Source organism: Callionymus lyra, chromosome 13, assembly GCF_982586985.1.
Source record: "Callionymus lyra chromosome 13, fCalLyr1.hap1.1, whole genome shotgun sequence".
Lineage (NCBI taxonomy): Eukaryota > Metazoa > Chordata > Actinopteri > Syngnathiformes > Callionymidae > Callionymus > Callionymus lyra.
In genome coordinates, this window is record NC_141830.1 from 17,059,635 (window position 1) to 17,080,562 (window position 20,928).

Consider the following 20,928-nt stretch of genomic DNA (forward strand, 5'->3'; position numbering starts at 1 on the left):
TTCTATAGACTGTACATAATGGACTTAGTATCTATGATGTCACCCGTCTGTTTCTGAAACATGGTTCTTCATCTTGACTGGACCCTGTAGAGGCAAGGTCCAGGAGATCCTAGATCAAGAAGCATGCAAGGTGAAGCACAACACCTTTGTGAGAGGGGACGAGTAAGGACTGTACAGGTGAACTCCTCCAGCAATCTGAACCTATGGCAGCATAGAGCTGGTCCAGACAGAGCCTGAGTCAGTAATAACTAGAAGCTTGGACTGAGAGAAGAGTTTAAAACCTTATCTAAAGCAAAGAGAGGATGCCTGCCCTTAAGACTGACTCTGGTCATTGGTTCCACAGGAGCTTGGTAACTGAAGACCCTGCCTCCAAATCTACATTTGACAATTCAAAGGTGTAACCAATGGGTCAAAATCTAAATCTAAAGGCTGTGGTATTATTGTAGGCTGATATGGTTCGATTAGATCTGTGATACGAAAGAATAGAAACGTGATGTATTGAATTGACAGAAGCTAAAACTGGAGGCTAGGAAAAACTTTTTCTAATTCACTGGATCCATGGTTTCTTTACCGCACTAACCCCCCTCCTCTAACTGAAGTCATGGAAATGCTGATGGCAGCAAGAAAAGTCATTTTGCCTCTGTCTTCAAATACCTTTGTTCTGTTTCCAATACAAATAGAAGAATATATATGAATAGTGTGCCGTCACAGGCAGAGAACTGTAGGAAGAGGAAAGTGAGGAAGTTGTTGTAGCCAAAGGTTGGGAGGAATCAATTACATAAAAAAGCCTACATAACCCCCAAAAAAACAGTATAGGTTTTTACAGAGACTAAAAACAAGTGATTTGCTTATTTTGTTTAGATCTTCCATTAGATAATGTGTCTTACTAATCATAGGGAGGAAAGGTATTTGAGAAATAAATGTATATATCATGTTGTTCCCCTAAAAGTCCGACATTTCTTATACTCAAGCTTAGTTAAATTACAATTGGACCACATCAACTTCAGTACTTGTAGACCTTCAGATATAGACAACCAAAACTTAGACTTAATCTAGTAAGATTTAATATAGTACGAAAGTCATGTTTACGTATAACTATACAGTGCATTGTTTATTAGGTGTTTAAAGACAATAAACTTGTAATGGGTTGATGAAGCTTCATGAAGCAGTGTCATGTTATTACGAGGTCAATAGGTGGCGCCATCACTTTAAAAATGATGTGATGTTTCATTAGAACAGTTGTTTAAAACGTTTTTTGCTGAATTAGCTAGCACATCTAGTCAGGAGGTTCTGAAGCAGGGGGGTTACTTTACTTTTCTCAATGGGCTACATCATATTCTGTGAATGTTGCGAGGAACCCTCTTGTAGTGATGGTCTGATGAAGCTTCATAAAGCATACTTCATAAAGTGTCATGTTGTTTAGAGGTCAGTAGGTGGCGCCATCAGTTTAAAAATGATGAGATGTTCAGAAAAGACTAAAGGAAAATAGTGCAGAGACCGCCATCTAGTGGACTCTGAAAATAATGACACTGCTTCATGAAGCTTCATCAAACCCTCGCTACAAAAAAAGAAAACTCGCTGATTGTTGTCGATCAAACTTTTTCCGTGAGTTATTTATTTTCATTCTTAAACACCAAAATCAATACTAAATCTTTTAGACATGACATTATTATAACTACTAACGCAATCCAAAGAACTCATATAGTTATACTACACAGGGACAAAGGAAGAAGACGTATTTGGAAGCTTAATTGTTTCACTGTTTTGCTATCGGCGTCGTTCAGGTTTTGTCCGATTTTTGTCAGACCGCTACGTTTGAAGCCAGTCTTGGAAAAAAACGCATCTCATGTAGCTGTGAGACTGCAAAAGTCAGTTTGGTTTAGTCTTGTTCACCGTCGAGGCCAACCGATACTGATCTTCTTTCGAAAGTACCTGACACTTGTCCAGATTTATCATTTCCATGACAACACACACCGTGAAAATGTTCTTTGTCTGTGTAAACAATTAGCCAAGAAGAGAATAAGAAATCCCTAATGTTATGAATCTGGGCCCAGTTATCTCTTGGTGAAGTCGACCTTTGAGTCTAAAGTTGTTACTGTTCTGCAGACACAATAAACAGCTAAAATCTAGTTCCTGCTGCTTTTTCTCTGGTGCTACTCAACACATTCTGGACAACAGACCAAGGTAACATGGCTTTGGTTGAACAAAGCATTGATAAAAAAATCAATGATGTTGCTTAAACAGTGCCAAAAAGTAGGCTAAAGAATTAATTTTGTCCAAAATCAAAGCTTTTTAATACAAATAAAAGTACTTTGTATACGTATACAAACTTGACACTTGACCGGCTCCCTTTCTGTCAGTATCATTTTGGGGCTTAGTTGTGTGTCTATACGACATAAGGACCTTTTCCAGGCAAGTTTTAATGTCTACCTAATAGGGCTTGGTATTGAATTTTGGTTCATTCGTGGCTTCTTCGTCTTTCGGTGCCAAGTTTCAGTACCCATGTGTGATCCAAACTTGATAATGTGTGGGTTTTTCGGAATAAAAACTGATAAGGCACTGCTCTTCGGATTAATTTGTCACTTGTTTTTTAAAATATTTTTTTGTTATTAATAAACAGAAATATTTAACTCGTGATTGTTTTAGGTGTAAGTTCGTTCCCTGTTTGTTAGAATAGATTGGTTAACGAAAAAAGTATGTTTATCCGTAACTGTATCGAACACAAACACTTGATACCTAGTGATATGTTGATGAAGCTCAAATAAAGCAGTGTCATGTTGTTTAGAGGTCAGTAGGTGGCGCCATCAGTTGGAAAATAATGTGATGTTTCATTAGAACAGCTGTTCAAGATAAAGGAAAGTAGTGCAGAGACCGCCATCTAGTGGACTCTGAAAATAATGACACCGCTTCATGAAGCTTCATTGAAACATCACTATCGATACCCAGCTAGTTTTGGGCTAATAATTGATGACGTGGCATGGACCCCTTCTTTCCAACCTCCTAAAATCCTTCCCTATTATCCTATAACATGCAATGTGTAACGATCCTCCGGTGCATCCCTTCGAATTAATCACTCATCACAGAAATAATAAGTCTATCAGATCAACCCTGTTGAACCAAAGATAATGGAGTAATCGAAGAAGTGCAAGAAAAAAACTGTACTAAACGGGGAATTAATTGGAAAGGAGAGCGCGGTGGAAGGTTGGAAGCCGGCTGTACTCATTAAGGCGCGCAGAGCATCTTGGCTCTTCTCCCACACCTCACGGCTCATCATCGCTCGGGCCTCGGCTGCCAGCGAGCCCCCACCTCCACCGGCAAAAAAACCCCTCTATCCTTGCTTCCCCCTCCAGCCCCTATAATCACACCCGCAATCACAGCTCCTAATTAGGTTAATTAATTTGTATCAGCCCTTGTAGGGACTTGGCTGATGAGGCAGGCAGCCTGAATCGCGTCACTTCTTCTTCCCCCTGTTTGCAAAAAAAAAAAAAAGGCGAGACGGAGAGAAGAGCTGATGCAATCCTACTAGCTGATCTTAATATGGAATAGGGGGTACACGTTTAATCCCCCACCCCCACACACCTCACAACCTTGTAACCCCTTCCCCCCTGCTTTTGTTTTTCACCGGGGGTGACACCGACACCTAAACAGTGAATTATAACCGACCGTGTCACAAGGCTTCATTGTGTTCTTCACCGCGGGATGAACATATCCTGTACGATAGTGTCGGCTCCAGAAAAAACGCACAATGTTTTGCTTGTCTGTTTACACTTTTGCGAGCGTGTCATGGTGTTCGAGAAAAGGAAAGAAAAAAAAAAGAGATACAGTGATAATGATTCTATTGGCGGGTTGTCTGCATGAGTCGTCAGGGACCGATCGTAGCATCGCATTACAATCAACGGCCCTCATCGCCCCTCATCAGGCCACTGACGAACAAACTCTGATTAACACCCCCAAGTCTGATTATTGCAATCACCCGAGCGCACATACACACACTGTCCTCCTTCGTACACACTTCACACAAAGTTCTCATCACCACATAGTTGTTATTCAAGAGGTAACCATTAGGAAAGTTGCCGTTTCAGTAGCAACACACAATTTGGGGGGGACAAAAAAAAAAAACCCGACTGTGCCCAGATCTAGGAATACAACAACAACAACAACAACAATAAGAAAAGACAAACATAAATCAGCACGACGCGTCGACATCAACAGAAGACGATCTTAAAATCAGCAGGTGGGAATAGTTGAGACCATCAAATGCATGAAAATAAACATGTTATTTAGGATGAACTTTTTATACACCGATTTCTTTTTTTGGCAATTGATTCTAGTTCAAAAAAAGTTGTTCCTTTTTTTTGCCTGAATTAGCCAGCACATCTGTTTTTTTTAGGAGTCAGGAGGTTCTGAAGCACTTTACTTTTCTCAAGGGGCTACATCATATTCTGTGAATGTTGCGAGGAACCCTGAAGTAGTGATGGTCTGATGAAGCTTCATGAAGCAGTGTCATGTTGTTTAGAGTCAGTAGGATGCGCCAACAGTTTAAAAATGATGAGATGTTCAGAATAAACAAAAGGGAAATAGTTCAGAGACCGACATCTAGTGGGCTCTAAAAATAATGACACTGCTTCATGAAGCTTCATCAGACAATCACTTCTCATAAGTGAGAAGAAAGAAGGGATGAAAACTAATCTGATTAATCTGATGGAAAAACATAAATTAAATTATCAAATAAATCAAAGTGTTATGTCGCAACCCCATACAAATAATGTTTAAAGTTATTATTATTATTATTACATATATTCTTCTACAATCGTAAACACTAAGTAACTATTAACAAAACGTGACTCAAACTTCATTTGATAACAAATATTTCTATTTGTCTAGTTTAAAGAAGAAGAAAAAAAAAATTAAACAGTTTTAATTTAGAATTGAATGACATTTCTAAATTGAGTGTTCATGAGTGAGCATGCATGACGACCGTGGTCAAGCGAATTCCAATAGGAATAAAAGTCACGACTATATTTTTAAATACACGTTGAATGCATGTATTTAAGACAAAAAAATGTTTTTGAGAAAATGATGCCGAATATAAAGGTAGGCAGTGAAACCTGTGCTGATTTTCTCTCTAGTCACTATTGTCTATGTCAGATATTATGGTATATACATCTATATATATCTGTATAACCATGTAATGCAGTCAAACATGGCCACTAGCTGAGTTCAATGAGAGGAGGTGTGGTATCGCGTAAGAGAAGTTTGGAAAGTGAGGAGCATGTATGTGGAAGGTGAGACGGATCATTTGAAAATGTTAATTAGACGCCTGAAGTTAAACTTATTAAACAATGTTAACTACTTATTCTACAGTATAAGTAAAGATGTTGGGAAATACATTTGATCTTGAAACACTACACTTTGGATTGTCTATTTTAAAAGCGACTTTTAGTCATTCTACCCAGAACTTCTGTCCTCATGGGTTGGAAAAGGGAAATATTTGAATGTATTGACATATGATTTCATGAGTTTACCTGTATTTAAACAGGCCAGCGTTGGTGATAAAGCAAAAACCAGTGCGATAACAAACCTTTGTCGCTCTCCTTTAAATCGTGTGGTTCAAAACAAAGTGGGTGATGAAAACATAAATATACACGTGTGCAATCTCAGACAGACAATGGCACGGGGAGGCTGCGAGACAAGGACAGATCCGGTAGTTAAAACGTAATGAACACGTCCCCGAGGCGCCCGCCTGGCATTCTCCTGAATGATGGACTGACAGTGATACCGGGGCAGATGGGTGCTCTCCACGCCCCGTTCAACACACCCCCCTCCCTGCCCGGGAGAGAGACCCCCTGTAGGTATTCCAGAGCTGGTGGGTAAAGGAGGTTAGAGGGGTGCTGCGTATATGTGTGAGGTTTCCCCCTATTATGAAGACCCGGTAAGATTTAGACTCCATGCAAATTTAATCAGTTCGAGTGCTCATTAGTTGACAAAAAAAAGGGGGCTCTCTCTCCGTCTCTGATCCCCACCTCAATACCGCAGCCAGCTAGCTAACACACTGGAAGTCACACACACACACACCCCAAAACACACACACTCCGTCAAGGCTTTTCAGACGTCTCCCCCCTCGGCGCGAGGAGTGAGGCCGTCGTCGCTAGTATCCACTACTTCAAAAGCCCTATGACACACAGCTTCAAGTTAAAGGAGAGAGGGATGCAAGGATGGAGACTACCTCTCATCCCCCCAACCCTTTACATTCTAACACACCCTCCCCGACACTCCAACCCCGGGGTAGCTCACTCTCTCCCTCTCTCCACCCTCTCCAGTTCCCTTTAATTGGGAGGATCGATTAGCACCGTCCTTAACCATTCTTAACCCCGGCTCTGTGCGCCGGCTCTGGAGGACTGGGTGCATTAGAGATGGAGGTATGCAGCACTTGTGGTTAGCGAGAATCAAATGGATGGAAAGGTTAAGTGGTGTGTTTTTTTTTTGTTTTTTTTTTAATATCATGAAATAACAAAAGCAGTTTAAACAACCTGCTCTCATGCTCACGTGAAGGAGTCTCATGAATGACATTAAAACAAAGCTGTAAAACAAGCATCAGAGAACCTCTTGAAATATAAATTCCAATTCCACTACCTGATTATTATTATTTCCATTATATTTATTAATTTATTTTTAATATGTTGTTTGTTTTATTAACTTTTGTGTGGTCATTATAAATTAGAAAATTGCATGCATATTCTATATAGATACCATATCACGAAATTTTCTAATTTATGTTTTTTCTTCTTCTGATTGTGGTTTTCCTCCATTTAAAATGTAATTTAGTTCATTATTGTTTATTTTTTACATAAATGTATACCATGGCTCCAACTTTTTTTACATCTTACACTTTCACACTAATGTTCTACTTTATTTTTCTGAATATACCTTTATTTATTCCAAAATTGTCTTTTATTTCGTATCATAATTTTTTTATTAAATAATAATGAAGGTTATATGTTATCTTATTTTCCATCAATTTATTTATATATAATTTATTAAATAATTTAACGCCTGTGTTTGAAACTTTTTATCGGCTTTAGTAGTTGAGTGGTAGTTTTACTAGAAGTTTCCATCCATATTTCAATGTATTTATTGAATTGATTACATCTTTCTTTTTTCCAGGTCTTTTAATAACTTGCTTTTTTAATGAGGGGAAAAAAGGTTTATTGTTTCATTTGTTAAACAAGCTCTACTTTCACACTCGGTTACGATATATTAGGGTCAGTTTCTGCATTGCAGCCCTTCACTTCTCAACCCTTCCACTCCAATAGTGACCATGTGTTAGCGAACCTTTGGGGTCATTCACTTCAGACATGGGGTTTGGGGGCACAACAGGATGGCCTATGCCAGGCCGCTGATGAATTACGAGGCGTTTCACAATAGAGGGATGCCTGTCTATATCTTTAACATCAGGAATCGCCCACTGGCAACCCCTGAGCGTCGCCTCTACACCCCGGCGCTGGAGTGCATGAATGAAAGGAGAGCTTGAGGAGAAACAGTGGATCGTCTGTGTCGTGGTTGCGATCTCAGATAGGGGTCCCCGGAACTGCGCACACAGTGTTTTGACCCCTACGCTCTCCACCGTGACCTCTTCTCCCTCGGCTTACGGACGCCGAGCCTAAGGGTCCTTATTCACGCACGCTTTCTCGGCGGATTGACGTAGTCGGAGAGGGCAGTTCGGGTGGGAAGAGGGCACGATGAGGGTTTGCAAGGACATTATTCATTCTCTGACTTCCTCATTGGCTGGATACAACCCCCACACTTCCCCGGAACATGTCCAACAAGGCCAGCGATGGTAAAACTAGTCAATCTATTCTTTTTCAATCAACTAGATTTGAGGAATATTTTTATTATCATTAGTTCTTCTTCTAAACGTCACAGCTTAAACACATTAAAATAAGTCACAGCAACGTTTCAATCGGGCTATTTCAGATAGAATATTTAGACTTAAGTTTCCATTTTCCCCATCTTCTTGTGAGTTTCTAAAAATAAATCGAAAGAAAATTGAAAAAGCATTTTAGAATATATATATATATATATATATATATATTTATATATATTTAACCATAGTATGTTTGTGATTTATACTTAAAAGTTTTATGACATCACATTTTCCTGTCAGATTCAGGAGATTTTACTTCATCTCTCATTTCCTTTAGCTCGACAGCCCCTCACAACAGTCGCAGTACATAATGTGACTCCCTTGGATGTTTAGTTGCTCTGAACTGCGATGAACTAGAAGAATGATTATATGAAAATTACTAAAATTAAACATTTAAAAGCTTTTAAAAGGGTTTATTGTAGGCATTATGACAGTGTATAATAATTTACTGTCATTTAAAACAAGGTTCATAAGTACAGAATAATATAAGAATGGACGGATAGAGAGATGTGGAGAAGGGTTAATATCATTCTAGATTTTCCTAAACATCATCTTAAACATGAGTTCAGTCTTATACTATCAGATTGTTTCAGGGTTTTGATGAAGGGGACAAAGAAATATGTGCACAACCTTTGTCATTACATTGTATTTACGGTATGAGCTATGGACTATGATTTTTTTATATTGTGAGTGTTTTATATACCGAGTGCTTGTTGTTAATTGTGACTCTTTATCTTGGTACTGGACCAAGCTGTTCCCATTCTAACTGCTCATAGTAAAAATAAGTGATGGTCTGATGAAGCTTCATGAAGCAGTGTCATTATTTTCAGAGTCCACTAGCAGTATTTTTTGTTTTTGTTTTGAACCACTGTTCTAATGAAACATCACATGATTTTTAAACTGATGGCGCCACCTACTGACCTTTAAACAACATGACACTGCTTCAAGAAGCTTCATCAGACCATCACTACTTGTCAATTTACACTCCTGTTGGTACACTTATTTCCCTAATGGGATAATGTGTATACATTTAGAAATGTTTTAAAGGGTCATATTCTCTTGTATTTCTATGAACAGCTGCTGCCCATGCGCAAAGATCTGTCCGAAACTATCAAAAACGTCATCACCAACGTGAATGAAGTGGGACATTTTTCCAGCAAATAACTCTTTATGAATGGAATTTGATTGATATTTTTAATATAAAGTGTGTTTTAATAGAGTTAACAACTTTATTAATAGCAAACACTAAGTGTAAGACAAACCTTGCTGTCGAGGGAAAATGTGAGGAGGAACATAACTCAGTGAAACACCCCGCGAGGGGAAAAGCAGAGAATCCAGTCGCGTACACGGTTGTAATGCAAAACTTAATTTCCCGTCAACCCTCTGATGTCTTAACAATGACGTGTTGATGTCAAGGTGAGCAAATACTAACATAAAAGAATCACAGATTATTGTGTCCGTCACCAGATAATAAGAGGAGATTGCCGTCTGTCAGTCCGGCCTGAAAAAACTTCCTCAAAGCAAGAATTAAAGTGACAAAGGCGGCAATGAATTGGCACTAATGTGTTGATGTTAAGGAACTATATTAGCCGTCAACTAGATTCCACTTCATCATGCGCAGCCGTCTATCCTGCGGTGACGTGAAAAGGGGTTATTGGAAGAGTTCGCTGCATCCTAAATCAACGGCTGCACTTGAAGGATGCGGTCCACAAAAGGCGTGTCCTTGAGAGGATCTGAAGGCTAAAGCCAAAGACCCTCCCCTCCCTTTCCCGAACTCACCCCCCTCCACTCCACGACCGTCAAGCCTCACAGACAATTCTAATCGTGTTTGTGCTTTCCTGCTCAACTCGGTGGAGAAAATGTGCAGATTTATCACCGGGAAGTTCAAACAGCAGACAGAATGGTAAATTTAAGATGCTTTGAAGAGTAGCGGCAGCTAACACACTCGTTTATATACTTGGAAAGAATTATTTAAGACTTTATTACTGGTCATATATGAGTTAAAGACAGATTAATTATTACTTGATCAGCCACAAGAGGCAGGGAGTCGGTCAGAGTAGTTCAAGAGGGAAGGGTTGTAGGTTCTGTTTCAGCTTGAAGCAGCAGTTTACTGTGTTGAGTTTGTATGTTCCCTCCATGGTTGTATCGTTTATCTGTGACAGACGGGCGACCTGTTCAGGGTGTCCCCCACCTCTTTCCCCAAGCATCTAGGATAGGCTCAAACGCCCCATACTTTTTAAGAAATATAAAATCACTTAAATTAATGTATTTTTATAATTATTTGCCAATTAATCCGAGTTATCTTCATTATTTCCAACTACTTTTTCTCTTTATACTTTGTTGTGTAGTCCTGTGTTCACCTGTATGAGTTTAATATTAGATTTATTTAGTCCAAAAAAAAGGATATTCTTTTCCACAATTTTATGTCATTTTTAGCACAGCTAACGTGAAGCAAATTTCCATTTACACATTTGAAATAAGATACAATCATCCATGACATTGCATCGACGAAAAGGCAGTAGAAGTCCTCTTACTCTTATTTGGAAGTCAACTACATTACTTAAAAAGTATTTTATTTATGTTTACTGAATAGAAAGATTATTTAAAAAAAATAATTTTAGAGATCTGAAGCCATGAGACCATTTTAAAATCATTAACCCTCATATTCAAATTATTTAAGTAGACTGGTGACATATTTTTAATTTAAATTTAAAAAAAAAAGTGTGTCCAATTAAAACTTTATATTTCTATGAAAACAAATCAAACTATTTACACAAAACTTGCACTCGTCGAGCAGTATTCCATTTGAAAGACGCCACTTCTCATTCTTCAAGACTCTTGAGGCTTTAATTAAGTCTGACCCCATTTAAACCCCATCTTAATAATTTGGGCGACAGAAAAGGTTTCGAGCTCATCTGTGGGAACAGTCTCTATATAGGATCTATATAACATGGAACACTAACGCCACCTACTTGTCAGTGAAGGAAGTGCAAATGAGATTTATGTCATTGACAGAATCACATTTAAATTAAAAAAAAATCTCTAAATCATATTGGCTTAGATTTACAACCCAAGTTTCCTTTTTTGGATTTGAATTTTTTATTCTAACCACTTTAATGCTACTTTAGAATACAAACCTACAATGTTGCTTTGGTTTTATAACTGAATTTAAATTAAATGAGGTTTTAAAAAAAAAAAAAAAGACCACAGACAGTATTTTGGATTATAGGAAGAAACTACAATCTTTATTAATATATATACAAACTGCGCGGATGCAAAGGCAGAAAATCCATTTAACAAATGTCGAGCATCTCTAACGTTTCCTTTTGGCCTCAAATTTGTAGATGGCGGGAGAATTTGGCGTCTCATTCTTCACCTTGACCTTCTTCCCCTTGTCCTGTAGTTCAGAAAGTAATAAAAAATAAAATTAATTAGATGTGATCAATTATGTAGAATAGACCGACAATGAGGTTACGATTTAAAATAGAAGATAAGAATATGGACTCAAATATGCAGGGATGTGCTACTTCATTAAATGTTATTATTAATATTTAAATTGTTCTCACTTTATGTTTTATATATATATATATATATATATATAAAATACGAAAAATAACTATTAATGTTGTTTTAAATAATCATCACAAAAAGTGAAAGATGTGACTGTATGACAACAGTTCTTAAAATGTAATTTAAAGCTAAAGTTGCCATATAAACATTATTTACCAAATCTTTTTCATTAGGAAAAGCAAACGGAGTTGAAAATAAAAAAAGCAAACCATCGCTGGACTCACCTGTAGATCCTTGCGTGTCTGGATTTTCTGGGTGATGACAAACAATTTCTTCTCTCGGTCTATTCTCTGCGAGAGAATCTGGTACTGGTGCCTATTCTGCCGGGCTATTTTCTATGCGAGACAAAAGGAACACATAAGTTTCAAAACTCTCAAAAGGGTTTTGAAAGATGCACTTAAAAAGGCAACACAGACCTCAATACTGTCACTGTCAGTAGCTCCAATGACGCTCTTCTGCTCCAGGGTCGCAATAGTAGGTCTGTTGTAAACTCTGTCCACGAGCTCAGGAGCCGTTTTCAGATGTTCTGTCAGGTCAAAAGATCGCACTGCGCAGGGAAGAGGGAAGCTTGTTTAGGTTTAAAGCATATCTTTTGAGATAAATGCCGATTAGATCAAAACTCTCATCACAATCACCTTCTTTCATTGTATCCATAAAAAACGTGTGCTTGTTGTTCTGTTTGCCTTCTGCATTCAAAAGATGAAGCCCACCCTTCATCCTCTCAATTTTCTGTCAAGATATAGGCAGGAGAGGAAACATTAAAGCATGCGCAAATATCTTGTCTTCTTTCCAGCAAACCCAGAGAAATTAAAGGGATAGTCAACACAAGGGTTTGAATTTTGGATGAACTAAGGGGCAGGACAAATTCCGTTCCTTTTTAAAGTTGAAGGCAAAAATATATGTACATTTTAACATGGGACTGGAGCTCAGTTGTCATTGACTTAACACTTAAAAATATCCAAATACTGCTCGTCTGTAATGTAGTGATGGGTCTGATGGAGCTTCATGAAGCAGTGTCATTATTTTTCAGAGCCCACTAGATGGCGGTCACAGTACCCTTTTCCTTTTTTTGATCAACTGTTCTAATGAAACGTACACATCATATTTTAGGTAATTTAAAGCGTCACCTACTGGCCTCAAAACAACATGACTCAATATTAAGCACCCAATGTGTTTGAATAAGAAAGGCTACAAGCAGCAGCTGAGAGACTGAAATCTTCCACTACAAACATACCAAAATATATTGGATAGACTTAAGTTCATCTAAGAATTCCTCATATTGAGGCTTCAATACAAGATAGACGTAACAGATGAGCACCACAGAGGTATTTGGAAGTTTGTCTTTTTGAAAAAAAAAGAAGACCAATGAACTTCAGTTGTTACATTAAAATGAAAATACATTTTTGTCTATTACTCTAGAAAGTAAGTAAGTAAGTAATTTTTATTTGTATAGCGCTTTTCCAGACCAGGGTGGAACAAATTACTCCGAAAATAATTCCAACCCATAGTCTACATGACTAGAAAATTTGCATCCCTTTTTGGACAACAACAGTGAACTTACATTAGCTTCTCCAACTCTTTTCATCTCAATATATTTGATGTCCTGTGATCTCATCACTTTCTTCTGCTCCTCTGTCATCGGCTCCTCCTCTTTATTTCCATCTGGTATATGAACTCCATCCTGTAGTGAAGGTTTATTGTATTAATGCACTTTGAGAAATAAAATCAACATGAGTTTAGTTCATGAAAATAGGTGACTTACCTTCAGTTTAGCACTGATCATTTTATGGTAGAATTCATCGGGATTCTTCTCCAGGGCTTTTTTTCGCAGGGCTGCAAGTGTGTTTTGTTTCTTGTGATAGTCCCTGTAAAAATAAAAACACATATATTCAGAACATTATTCATTATTATTATTATTACAGTGTAATGTTCAAACTCAAGTCAACTCACACTGCTCGAAGTTTGTAGTCTTTTTTCTTTTCCAGCAACCCCAAGTGTTTCCTAAAACCAGGCTGATCACATGAAGCAAGAACATATTAAGAAGTAAATACACACAAGTGACTTAAAATAAAAATAAATATCCGTTTTAGGTTTAACATAACAGCATGGTAGCAAAAAGCAACAAACCTGAGATCGCTCATGGTGGTTTCTCTGGCGAGACTTCAACGCTTTCCTGAACGACGACATGTTTCCAGGCCGGTGTGGTCTGTGCTCACTTAAAACAAGGACGTGGAAGAGAATAAAATGATAGTTTTCTTGAAGAAAAGGGAAAAGAAACACGATGTTGCTGCTTCCTAAGAGGTGACACACGTGTCTTCCGGTGTGGGGGGAGCTTTCATTTCTCTGCCGCAGATTCGCCACTTTGTTGTCGCCATCAAAATATATATTTTTTAATACACATATAAAATAAAACAAAAACGAAAAAATATATGATTAAATACAAACTATAGTAGACAACGCAAACCAGACATATATAGTAATTAATAATATTTTCCGTCACCTGTATTCCCCTTAAAAGAGCGAGGGGTGGCGCTGTTGCACCACTGTTGCGTCTGCCTTATTTTTTCTTCTTTTTTAATTTTTCTTTTTTTTAATATTCTCAAACTTGATCACGAAACATCCCAAATAGTACAACTTACTGTATAACTTTATTAATATTAACTTGAATTTTTTTTTTCTTTGCAATTATTTAAATTCTAATTTCATTTATTTAAATTGACCTTGCAGATTTTACTAAGAACTTTAAGTTCATTGAGGACACAACAATAAAAAAAAAAAATATATATCATAATCAGAAACTTTTAACTCCATCTTCTGAGTATTATAGTTAAAGTATTAGTGGAGCTCTTGTTGTGTGGTTATTGTATCTATTAGCAGAATAAAATATACTATATATTGTACGCGTTGCAGAAAACTCGCCAATATTTACACCCCGTCATCTCTAAGACCCTTTTAAAGCCAGCTCAGCCAGAGGAGACACTGCAGAAGTAAATTGATGGCAAATAATATTCCACTAAACAGACATTTTCCTCCCTCACATCACACTATCCCCCCACTGACCGCAAGGAATTTGTTCTACATGTGTAAGATTTGCTCAGCATGCAGAACGTTTTGTGGGTGATGAGACCAGTGAATGGGATCAGTGTTTCCACATTATGTCATGGGCTTGTTTATCAGTCTGATGCACGACTCCTGTGAAGGTCTCTCCTCCTCGCACCCACGCGGTGCCACGCTTGCGGCCCAGGATTTACAGGTTAAATATCTGTATTTGGACTGTATTCGGGCTCCATGCTGTTTAATTCAAGGGAGGATTGGTCATTACAAGTTAAATGCTCAGTGAGCCGCAGCAGGGGTAAATACTACTTTGCAAATCACCGGCTTGTAGCCGGCTGATTCGTGAGCAGCAGGACAAGAACTTGAGAGTTCTTTCGGGGTCAGTAATTGAGGAATGCCCTAGTGGGGCCGAGACAGAAACATTTGGTTTTCGAATATAACCTTGTAAAAATATCAATGCTGACATGCTGGAAGACTAGCGAAACTTGGGCTGAGCTCAGAGTTCTGGTATGTCTCCTCCGACCAGAGTCGGTTGTCATCCACAGTGAACCATCAAACTTAACCGCTGAAAATTAAAAACGCATATGCAGAACATATCCCTTGGAGATTATAACAATACCACAGACCTGGTCAAAAACGTGGCCCCCAGGGCCCAATGTGGCACGACGACTTTATTTACTCGGCCCTCGGGAGGTCAGAGTGAAACATTAAACCTAATAACATACTAATGTTTCTGACAATCAATTTTATTTTGTAGTTATTTTCATTATCCAGTAGGAGTTAACATCTTAATATGACTTTATTGTCCCTTTATGTCCTATTATTATAATAAGATTTTTAATATGTATTTTTTAAAATGTAATAAAAAAACACATTTGCCTTTTGTATTATGATGTCAATGGTCGATTACACTTTCTTCTTATAGCATGTGGTCTTTCTTTTTATTTGGATTATTTTTTCTTTCTTTATTTAAACATATTAAGCTGTTTTTTCCTCCCCTCTTACTTTTAGTTTGACAGAAGTGATGGACTGATGAAGCTTCATGAAACAGTGTCTTATATGTTTAGCCCTGCAGGTGGCGGCATCAGTTAAAAAATGAGGTGAGGCTACGATAGAATAGAATAGATATCTGTTAATAGCAATAAACTAGTGACATCTAGTGGGCTCTGAAAATAGGGACACTGTTTCATGAAGCTTCATCAACACATCAAGCTGACGAAGCCAGTCACATGACCAGGTCAAATTTGATTTGATTAAAAAAAATATATATATATATATATACAGTAAGGTAATAAGTAATATAGTGTCCTTGACTTAATTAAAACTCAGTTCTTGCAGCAATCTATTCAAATTTCAGTAGGTGTGAGCATGTGTGTTAATAGCTGTCTATGGACTTGCAAAGTAAAATGTGTTTAAAAAAAAAATCAATGTTTAATCTTCATCTTTTACAGTATGTTTCAACAGCTATCGTCCGCCATGTTCACTCTGTATGCGGTAGGTGTCGGACCCCACATTTCCTGCACACCATAAACTCTTGTAAAAACCAAAGTGTTCTGCAATCGGGACTCTTGATTCCCCCAGCTTGACTCTGGAAGCATTTATATTGCAAGTTTAATAAACATGTTGGGATGTACGGCTCAACCTTCTCAACAAGACTCAACTCGTCACTGCAGGCGGACGTTTGTTCACTTGATCGAATTAACTCCATAACTATGATGTGCAACAAAAAGTCCTAGTAAAACGCGAGGTTTGAGAATAATAAAATAAGGTTTTATCTACATATTGCTGAAGCTAAGTGGAGCAGTTTAATAGCGTCATTAGTCTACAGCTCGGGGTCATCATGCTTATTACACTTAATGATACTCAGGTGTTACAACACCCAAATAAGGGTTTAAAGTGTAGCACTTATTTAAACTTTATGTACCAAAGCAAGACACCCATCCCCAATTTAGTGATTTAAATGTGCATATGAGTGCACAGCGGGAGGTTCTTGGTGCGTCCAGAACCTAGCTACAGTCACACTGATTGAAACCTGTATTCTAAAAGGTTCCAAAGTTGATGGAGTTGTAGACTTCCCCAATATTAACTAGGAATACTGTCTTTCAACTTGAATCTAGATAGTCGTTAAACAGATACTGATTCTACATTTAAAAATATTGTGATGTTTCATTAGAACAGTTGTTCAAAATAAAAGGAAAATAGGGCAGAGACCGCCATCTAGTGGATTCTGAAAAATAATGACACTGCTTCAGCCCATCACTGCTAAGTAGCACCATTAGTTTTAAAATGATATAAGGTTTCAGTAGAATAGCTGTTCTAAGCTATAGAATAAAGTAGAGAGTGACATCTAGTGGACTCTAATATTAGGAACACAAGTGATGATCTGGTGAAGCTTCATGAAGCAGTCACATTATCCACAGAGTCCAGCGGTCTCTGCACTATTTTAATTTGTTTTGAAAAACTGTTCTTATGAAACATTTCATTATTTTTAAACCAATGGCGCCACCTACTGACCTCTAAACAACATGACACTGCTTCATGAAGCTTCATCAATCATGTTCACGTTTTGTTTAACGGTATGAATTAAAACAATTGTAAGATTAACACTGGGACTAAGTTGTCATTGATATGTCACACTGCAAATATGTAGTTAATACCAATTGAGTTTTCTTATGAAAAAAGGTAATAAAGTAATTGATATATACTGTAAATGAGTACAGATGGCCAGCAACTATATAGAGCTCAGTATTCTTAGTAAAGCAGCAACTACTGATGATATGTTATGAAAGAAGGATGCATAGACGGAAAATAACAGATTGCTCAGGTGGTTGTTGGTATTTCATTAAAATACTCAACATAACAAACATTAGGGATAGAAAAACTGAGAGCAATTAAATAAAAATAACAATAAAGTTATGTTCCAGAAGCCAAAAAATCCACAGTGCAATAAAAAACTATTATTAATGGATGTATTGAGGAACCTCAAAAATATTCCTCCCTAGTTGTGTGACCAGATTACTTTTTATGAACATGGCACTATATGTGTCGACAGAAAGAGAGACTTTTTGATGAAAAATATTGCTCCAATGTTAGATGGTCAACAACATTGTTTCGATTGGTCGTCTTCCTGCCGTCTTGCTTGGTTAGATTCCACAAGATTTACGAGACCAGAGCCCAAAACAACCTTGAATGGAAACATCTTCACAACGCAACTTTTCTGGTACGAAACCTTTCTCTTGTGAAAGAAATTGAATGGAAACCTGACCAAAGATTTGTGTACATTTCGTTGGGGTAAATGAATATGGTAGTTTATCTGACCAGACAGAGATGCCCAGCATCCATCTCTCTCATCCATCCCTTCTATGTGAGTTACCACAAAATTCTATGAGCAAGTCCTGACCCGGTGCATCTGCCCCATATGAAAGACCCCTCCTAGACAGGAGTCTGAGCCCCCTCTAATGGCTTTTCCCCATTTTATCAAAACAGTCTCGCACAGCTGCAATCTCAAGCCCCTCCACCTTCAATCTCAAGCCCCTACTTTGCAGAAAAGCTATCCGCTCTCTCAAGCCCCTCCAGTTGCTCCCTCGAACCCCAACTTTTTCAGATAGCTACCTGCTCTCTAAGGCCCCACAAGCTGCTTTTTCAAGACCCTACTTCTCCTTCATTGTAGGTGTTACTATTTGTCTGTCTCGGGGTGCGAAGGGAGACTCTCCCACCCCCTAAAAATAAACAAAATAATGTCTTTATGTTTAATTATTTTTCTTAATGGGGTCGTGAAAGGGGATGTAGTCCATCTTACTCCCACGGTCACATGGATATGTCACTTCATCGTTCACTCGCCACATGAAAAAACATAAGTAAAGATGTTTAAAGTGTGCTTAATGTAGTCAAAAATCTTATTTTAGTAGGTTTGGTCTCAAAAGTAAAAAGAGTTTATTTAGACTGTTTATCTAAATAAACATTGAACATGTGTGACTAACTTTGTGCCTCTGTGACTAACTAACGTTGTACACGGTGCTCCTGTAGAAGCCGTAAAACAATGGTGTCATACGCAGGCGTGGCTTTGTCAACACTAACGTAACTCTCACACACTGATTAACTGGCGTGACTCAAGAGACCGTACATGAGATAGTTCCCAGGACAATGAAACAGCTGCGCTCTGGATCCTGAGTGAACGTCATTTCTTGAGTCATGACCAAAATGATACATTAACAGTGATGAATGAAGCACGATATAAATTGGAAACTAACATGTAGCAGCTGAACCAAAGAGGAGAGTTTAACCGGAGTAAAATTCTGGATTGACAAATAATTGTTTTCCTTGTCATTCACTTTGTTGGAAAATATTAAAAATAAATAAGTATATTTCAAACATGATGATGATTTTAATTTTAATAGGACTTCTACTTAAAAGCTTGAATGATATTGATGAATATTTATTTTTGTATATTTTCTTTCATTCATTCATCTAGTCAAATAGTCTATTAAAAAAGACTCCCTTTATTCTATATTAAAAAAAAAAGATAAAATACAAATTTAAGAATGATTTTCCTTATAAAAAAAAGGAAAATTAATTAATTCTACATGTAATACTCATTAAAACTATATAAAATCACTACATAGAAACCATTAATAATAATATTACAAATATTAGTAATAAAACAATGTTGTTGAAATCACCTTAATTTAAATATTTGGTTAGCAATGAGAGAAAACAATTTTTTTTCTAAATATAAATCAGAAATAATGTTGAAAACATTTATTTAATATTTTTAATTTATTTATATATCAGGAAAAAATATTTAGCTAGCTAAACTAGCCTATGTTGCCTAGGTGTAAGAAATAAAATAACCCAAATAAACATTTAATATGTAATAAATATCGTATGAAATGAAAAATGGGATGTATTTAAATGATCATGGGGGTCCTCGGCCCCCTTTGTCACCTTAAGCTTCACCTAACATTACTCTCCTCCTAAAACCTTCACTGATGGGTCAGTAGTTCAAGAAATCATGTAGCAGTTTGTGAGTCTATAAGATAAGCTAGACCCACACAGATGCTAACAGAAGGACAGACCTACTGTTTAAAATATATCAATCCGGGTTGTCAAATACTTGTTCAGCCAATGGACAGAAGTATAAAAGTCAGTCCTAGTCTTGGCCCAGACAGTATACAATTTCAACTGTATAACACATTTAGTCTTCAGTCTTAATCCTTGTGTTATCTCAGGGTCAAGGTGACCCGAAGGCCCGTAAATAAATGTGTATCACATATATCAAATTAAAAATCAAAATATTGCGATCACGTATAATCTTTTTTTGGTCCAAATTTTTCTCAATATTTATGTTTCACTGTTTAATGGCCAGGTCTGTGGCCCAACTGCGGACCCTCGTTTTTATGTATGTGGCCCTTGTCAGTTGAACTTCAAATCAGGAAACTGGTGATGATTATGAATATTTTTACATATTATATAAAACAGTTGTGTGATAATAAGCTATTTATACTTAGTTTTCGAGTCACATTTTATTCTTCTACCAAATAAAACACCAGTTTTTTTTCTTATTAATGAATCCAACATTTTACTTAAATGTTAAGAAGGTTCTTTGTCAAAATACTCACCACTTACAACTATTATGTTATCTCAGGGTCAAGGTGACCTGACGGCCTGAAAACAAATTTGTTTGTGGTATCCCTTGCCTGGTTTCAGGCCATCGGGTCACCTTGACCCTGAGATAACAAAAGGATTAAAACCAAAATCTTTGCATAGCGAATCATTTATATTGACATTATTTTAAAAATAACCATGATAATACTATTTTTGTCATGGTATATTTATACTTGGTCTTTATTATAGCATTTCTTTCTCTGCTTTTTTTTTTCCCTTTTCACCATGACTATTAGTCACGCTCACATTTGGCACATTTTTTTTTTTTTTACTCATCAAATGTGGCCCTTCTCCAAAAAAAGTTAGGACAGCCCTGACATATTTCATTCCTCATTGACCTCACAGAAAAGTTCAATGTGGCCCCCAAAGAGTACTTCACACAGGTCTGGGTCCAAGTAGATGTTTCCTCAACATAAAAGAGCAGATTCAGTTCATTTAATTGAATTAAATGTAAATATAAGTGAACTTTTGATTCCGTTATTCTTAAGGTCGGATCCACCAGGAGGACCCCAGTGACACATGAGCCCACCAGGACCACAGACGGGACTTCTCTTGCTACCCCTGTTTGAAGTCACTATTGGAGAGGGAGTGTGTGTGTGTGTGTGTGTGTGTGTGTGTGTGTGTGTGTGTGTGTGTGTGTGTGTGTGTGTGTGTGTGTGTGTGTGTGTGTGTGTGTGTGTTGGGGGGAGGCGGGATCTTGTGACTCACCAGCGACT

General features: G+C 37.4%; 1 protein-coding gene across 1 annotated transcript; it reads right to left on the reverse strand.

Annotated features, from left to right (window-relative positions):
* Positions 1 to 11,173: 11,173 nt before the first annotated feature.
* utp11 (UTP11 small subunit processome component) lies at positions 11,174 to 13,820 on the reverse strand. Its single transcript, XM_087805720.1, has 8 exons — positions 13,622 to 13,820; positions 13,445 to 13,506; positions 13,257 to 13,359; positions 13,056 to 13,175; positions 12,130 to 12,223; positions 11,911 to 12,041; positions 11,719 to 11,829; positions 11,174 to 11,321 (listed from the first exon to the last, which is right to left on the reverse strand). The coding sequence occupies exons 1-8, from the start codon at positions 13,679 to 13,681 to the stop codon at positions 11,238 to 11,240; spliced, it is 765 nt and encodes a 254-aa protein (XP_087661846.1). The 5' UTR covers positions 13,682 to 13,820; the 3' UTR covers positions 11,174 to 11,237.
* Positions 13,821 to 20,928: the final 7,108 nt, after the last annotated feature.

Bases quoted from the DNA above. Each gene is read 5' to 3' on its own strand.
- utp11 (XM_087805720.1), bottom strand. From the start codon at position 13,681: ATGTCGTCGTTCAGGAAAGCGTTGAAGTCTCGCCAGAGAAACCACCAT. The intron at 12,042-12,129 runs GTGATTGTGATG...TTCCCTGCGCAG, and splicing joins TATGGATACAATGAAAGAAG to TGCGATCTTTTGACCTGACA. The intron at 11,830-11,910 runs GTCTGTGTTGCC...TGTCTCGCATAG, and splicing joins CTGACAGTGACAGTATTGAG to AAAATAGCCCGGCAGAATAG.